This window comes from Pseudorasbora parva, chromosome 19, assembly GCF_024679245.1.
Source record: "Pseudorasbora parva isolate DD20220531a chromosome 19, ASM2467924v1, whole genome shotgun sequence".
In the NCBI taxonomy this organism is placed as follows: Eukaryota; Metazoa; Chordata; class Actinopteri; order Cypriniformes; family Gobionidae; genus Pseudorasbora; species Pseudorasbora parva.
This window is the reverse complement of record NC_090190.1, coordinates 16,670,856-16,675,568: the sequence shown is the minus strand read 5'-3', so window position 1 is coordinate 16,675,568 and position 4,713 is coordinate 16,670,856. Positions and strand designations below refer to the sequence as shown.

Here is a 4,713-nt window from a genome sequence, read left to right as displayed (position 1 = left end):
CATTATGTGAAAAGAGCATTAGACTGAGGAAACAGCTACTGCACATTGAAATAGACACTGAACGGAATTTATATGCACCTTTTATGCTTAAAGCTTTACCTGATTAAATAATATTTTTAAACTTGAACCTACTTATTGAAACAGGCCATAATTGGAATAAAAAAATCATCACATGTGTTTATTTTGAGAACCAATGAGAATTTTCTGGTAGCATGAGCTCCCATTTGGGCAAGTCTGGAGAATCATGACTGTTAATGAAGAGGGAGGGATTATCGTAAATTAGCCAAAATCTGTAGAATACAAAAAGACCAAAGCGCAGCATCTAAACAGTGTGACTAGCTGTTGAACAATGGCAGGAAGTTGGTGTGCTGGTCAATTGCTGACACTTTGTGTGTGGGTTTTTACTTTCTGTCATGCAGTTCCACAGTGGAGTAATCTGCCCCAGAATCCTCAAACTCTGATGTTACAGAAAACTGACCGGTGGCTTCAACAGCCAGTTCAACAAGCTAGTCAACAGTTTCCTCAGCAGGTTCAACAGCAAGCTAGTCAAAAGTTTCCTCAGCAGTTTCAGCCTAAGCAGCCAGTGGCGCAGGCAGAGCCCCTTGACAAATGTGCTGTAGCTGATTATGAGCAGATCCAGTGTGGCCCACCTGGTATCAGTGGTGCTGAGTGTCAAGCTATCAACTGCTGTTTTAACGGGCAGCAGTGTTTCTATGGGAAGGCAGGTAAGAGTTTTCAGTCACTGTAACTGTGTTCATGTTAAACTGCTGCTCTGCAATAGCCTGCTCTTGTACCTTGTTCCAGTGACTGTTCAGTGTATAAGAGATGGTCAGTTTGTGGTAGTGGTGGCTAGAGATGTTACCCTACCTCGCTTGCGCCTGGATTCAGTCCATCTCCTGGGTGGAAGTGACCCAGCTTGCAGTCCTGTGGGATCCACACCTTCCTTTGCTATATACCAGTTCCCCGTCACTGCATGTGGTACAAGCATGATTGTGAGTAGCTGCTTGTGGTTCTGTTCTGCATGGCTTCGACTGGACTGGATACCAACATTTACTATTTGCAGGAGGACAGTGGATATGTGGTGTATGAGAACAGAATGACCTCCTCATATGAAGTGGGTGTTGGACCACTTGGTTCCATCACAAGGGACAGCCATTTTGAGTAGGTTTTTTTTTTTTTTTTTTTTTTTTTAATGCATAAATTGTTAATCCTCAATAAATGCTAAACTCACTGTTTGTTGTCCAGGCTTCTCTTCCAGTGTAGGTACTCCGCTACTTCTGTGGAAGCTCTGGTTGTGGAGGTCAACACTGTTCCTGCACCGCCACCAGTAGCTGCTCCTGGACCCCTCAGGGTGGAGCTTAGACTGGCAAATGGTCAATGTGTCACCAAAGGCTGTGCAGAAGGTAAGTGTCTGTCCCAAGTATGCAGAAGTATTTTCTAAAACTCCTGGTTGCAGCAGTTTCTGGTTAACAGCTGGTTTTCTTCCTCAGGGGATGAGGCATACACATCCTACTACAGTGATGCTGATTATCCAGTCACAAAAGTCCTACGGGAGCCTGTGTTTGTTGAGGTGCACATTTTGGAGAGGACCGACCCCAATATTGTCCTAATGCTGGGACGCTGCTGGGCAACATCAACCCCCAGTCCACTCAGTCTACCCCAGTGGGACCTTCTGGTCAACGGGTGAGTAAGGCCGTCTTTCTCCATCTAGTGTGCTGCAAGGCACTTCTGACTGCCTCTTTGCCGTTCAGATGCCCTTACCAGGATGACCGTTACCTGACCACACTGGTTCCGGTGCCTGGATCTTCTGGTCTTCAGTTCCCAACCCACTACAAGCGCTTTGCTGTAAAGATGTTCACATTTGTGGATCCAGCATCACTGGCTCCTCTGCAAGAAACTGTATGATCCTCAGCCTTGCCTTAACCCCTTAACTTTAGTTTTTTTTATTTCTGTGGCTTAACCCTTTCTCACCCTATGTTAGATCTTCATCCACTGTAGTACAGCAGTGTGCCATCCCTCTTCTGGCTCCTGTGAGCAAAGCTGCACTAGGAAAAGTGAGTGCTTGCTCTAAACCTTCAGGAACCATGATAATTTTAATTTTTTTAAATGCCCCTCATGATTCTACCACTGCTTTTTCAGGGAGAGATGCTAACATCAAGACTGTCTCTAGTGGGCAAACTGTGGTGTCTAGTGGAGAAGTTAACCTGGTCATGTGACTCTAGTGGTTTAATAAACTTCTTGAAACTCCGTGTCTGTTCTTTTGTGACTGTTCTAAGTTTGATTTTTAGGCCAGACTACTAAACCATTTATCCTCCTCCCAAAGTTGTGCTTGTCTTGAACTAAACCAGTTTCTGCCCAAGCCTGAACTTTGCCAAGCTCCAGTTGCTAACCTGGGGCCTGTGGTAGCGTTGCAAACTTAGGGTTATGGGATTGGTTTCACGTTGAGACAAGCCAATAAATTCAGGCGTTGTTTGTCCTGTGGTGCTGCTCATCTGCTTTCTGTCAACTTGAGTTTGACTGTGTCATCAGTAGTGAACCGCCACTCACATTTTGTGGAACAGTGACGCTAACATTCACTTGGTCAAGCAGTGTGCTTAGTTCTCTCTCCTGCAGAATATTCGGCATTTAAACAAATTTACACAGCAAGAAAAGCACTGTCTAAGGACAACTTGGTAAACTGTATCTGTTAGTGCAAGTAATTTCTGAATTCAGTTAATTTTTCTTTTTAAGAAGCATTTGTATGAACTTTTATTATACTCTATATCTTGACAGTGACTATATGTAATTGCTTAAGGATTTTAATGATATATTATTTTAAATTAACATTGTTAAAAGCCAAACACTAGTCTTTATAACCCATTTGCCAAGTGACCTTTAATTTGTACTAGAAACTCGGGGCTTAAATTTATTGGAACAGGGGAGTGACATTCTCATGGCTGATTGGTTCAATTTGAGGTCTCTTATCCATACATAAATTACTTTGTGGACTGAAATCTAATACATTAATTCATGTAATTTATACATTTTAAAGATTAAGTTGGAACTATATATCTTATGGTAACTTAACCCTAATGTAATTACCCAAGAGTAAATTTTACCATATATTTAGAAATGCTATTTAACGTTTTGGTCGCAGCACTTTCACCTAAAAATACTAAGTAAATTAATCTAAAAAGCAAAGTGTTTGACGATAATTGCATTATCGTCTTCTATAAAATTGAGACTGGTGGTTAGTCAAAAATAGAGGGAGTCACCCAGTCTGGTTAACTTCAAAATAATGTAGTGTTAGTTGGCTGATTAAGTGCTGGCTGCCTGAGCTGTTAGCCTTATTTAAAAGCATCTACACTGTAAAAAAAGGCAAATTTTGAACTTTTGCAGTAGAATCGACTTGGATGTTTAAGTTATTCCAACTTAAATTATGTTAAACTGACTTTAAAAAATGAGTTACATCTTGTTTAACTAATAAACACAAGTTTAACATTGCTCAACTTATTTTGATGAGTTAAAACAATGTAAAAACATTGTCATAACTTATTGAACATAAATGTTTTACAGTGTAGTCGTTTTTCTATCCACTGAAAATTTTGTAGCAATTAATTTATCAAAGTGACTCAACAAAAGAATGTCAAATGGTGTTTTGGTGTTGGGTTCATTTTTTTTAGGTTTTCATGTTCACGAGGGGGTAATCTAGCGCTCGGAAAGCGTTCCACCCATAGGGGCGGCCATTGCTAACCAAGCCATCACCTGCTGTTAGCATCCCATTGACTCCCATTCATTTTTGAGTCACTTTGACAATGAATACCTTTACATCTGAGACGTTTAAAGACTCCATTTGTCCATTGTTTATTTCTAAAGGAACACGACAATGCATAAAAGGCTCCGTTACCTTGTATCTTACACTATCGCCCCGCAGAAGCTGTTTTTGTAAAAATAGGCTAACGATTGCGTCATAACCAACGCGACTCTGTCGCACAGTTGAAAAATTACCGTATAGACCTGAGGAGACGCTCGCAGGCAATCTTTTACTGTCTATGAGACAGTCGGGGGGACGTGGAGACATAAAGTCTGATAAAGTCAAGGGGGAAGAATGGGGAGAAGCCCATAGTGAGCCAAAAGCAACGGGAGAAAATATTTAAACAACGTGATTCAGATTTCACTTTCCACAACTACTAGAAGACCTACAGCTGTCAGACAGGAGGCTCACGTCACATCTACGTCGTCAAGCTCAGTCTGAGCCTGCGCAGTTCGCTCAGCCATCAGGAAGTGAGTGCCCCTAGGTTGACTTCATTATTTCGCCGTTGACGTCAATGGGATCGCTCAGTCCATTTCTTTTACTGTCTATGCATGTTCACTGTTATGCACTTCCTGGTTTGTCATGTGATCCTGCCATGCGCTCCCTTGTCTTGTGTTCTGATGTGTCATTGGTTTATTAGTTGATCATTGTTCACAGGTGTGTCTAGTCCTCAGTCTGTGTATAGAGGGAATGCACGTGACATCATCGTCAGCTGGAGCAACTGTGATTACGCCCCCGCTGAGTGGCAGAAAGACTGAGAGGCAGCATTGGTTTACAGCGCGAATGTAGCGAAAACACACAAAACCAGGCCCGGCGCCAGAAGGGGGGTAGGGGGAGGTTTGTCCACGGACCGCATAGTCATCGCTGTTCTGAGCTTGAGACGGACTTGATAATAGCGTGTAATTTTCTCACTCAAACCA

At 42.2% G+C, this 4,713-nt stretch overlaps 1 protein-coding gene across 2 annotated transcripts; it reads left to right on the top strand.

Moving 5' to 3' along the window:
- Positions 1 to 314: 314 nt before the first annotated feature.
- LOC137047516 (zona pellucida sperm-binding protein 4-like) lies at positions 315 to 2,247 on the top strand. 2 transcript variants are annotated; one of them, XM_067425256.1, is made up of 9 exons: positions 315 to 529; positions 566 to 725; positions 805 to 992; positions 1,064 to 1,161; positions 1,246 to 1,403; positions 1,491 to 1,683; positions 1,752 to 1,899; positions 1,982 to 2,054; positions 2,140 to 2,247. In XM_067425256.1, exons 1-9 carry the CDS (start codon positions 350 to 352, stop codon positions 2,214 to 2,216), a joined length of 1,275 nt encoding a protein of 424 aa, XP_067281357.1. In that variant the 5' UTR covers positions 315 to 349; the 3' UTR covers positions 2,217 to 2,247. The 2 variants fall into 2 exon arrangements, with proteins under 2 accessions (XP_067281357.1, XP_067281356.1); XM_067425255.1 differs by having other exon boundaries at positions 318 to 725.
- The last annotated feature ends 2,466 nt before the right edge of the window (positions 2,248 to 4,713 follow it).

Coding starts and splice junctions, on each gene's coding strand:
- LOC137047516 (XM_067425255.1), top strand. CDS start 350: ATGGCAGGAAGTTGGTGTGCTGGTCAATTGCTGACACTTTGTGTGTGG. Junction 1,162..1,245: donor ACAAGGGACAGCCATTTTGA/GTAGGTTTTTTT, acceptor TTTGTTGTCCAG/GCTTCTCTTCCAGTGTAGGT. Junction 2,055..2,139: donor GCAAAGCTGCACTAGGAAAA/GTGAGTGCTTGC, acceptor CTGCTTTTTCAG/GGAGAGATGCTAACATCAAG.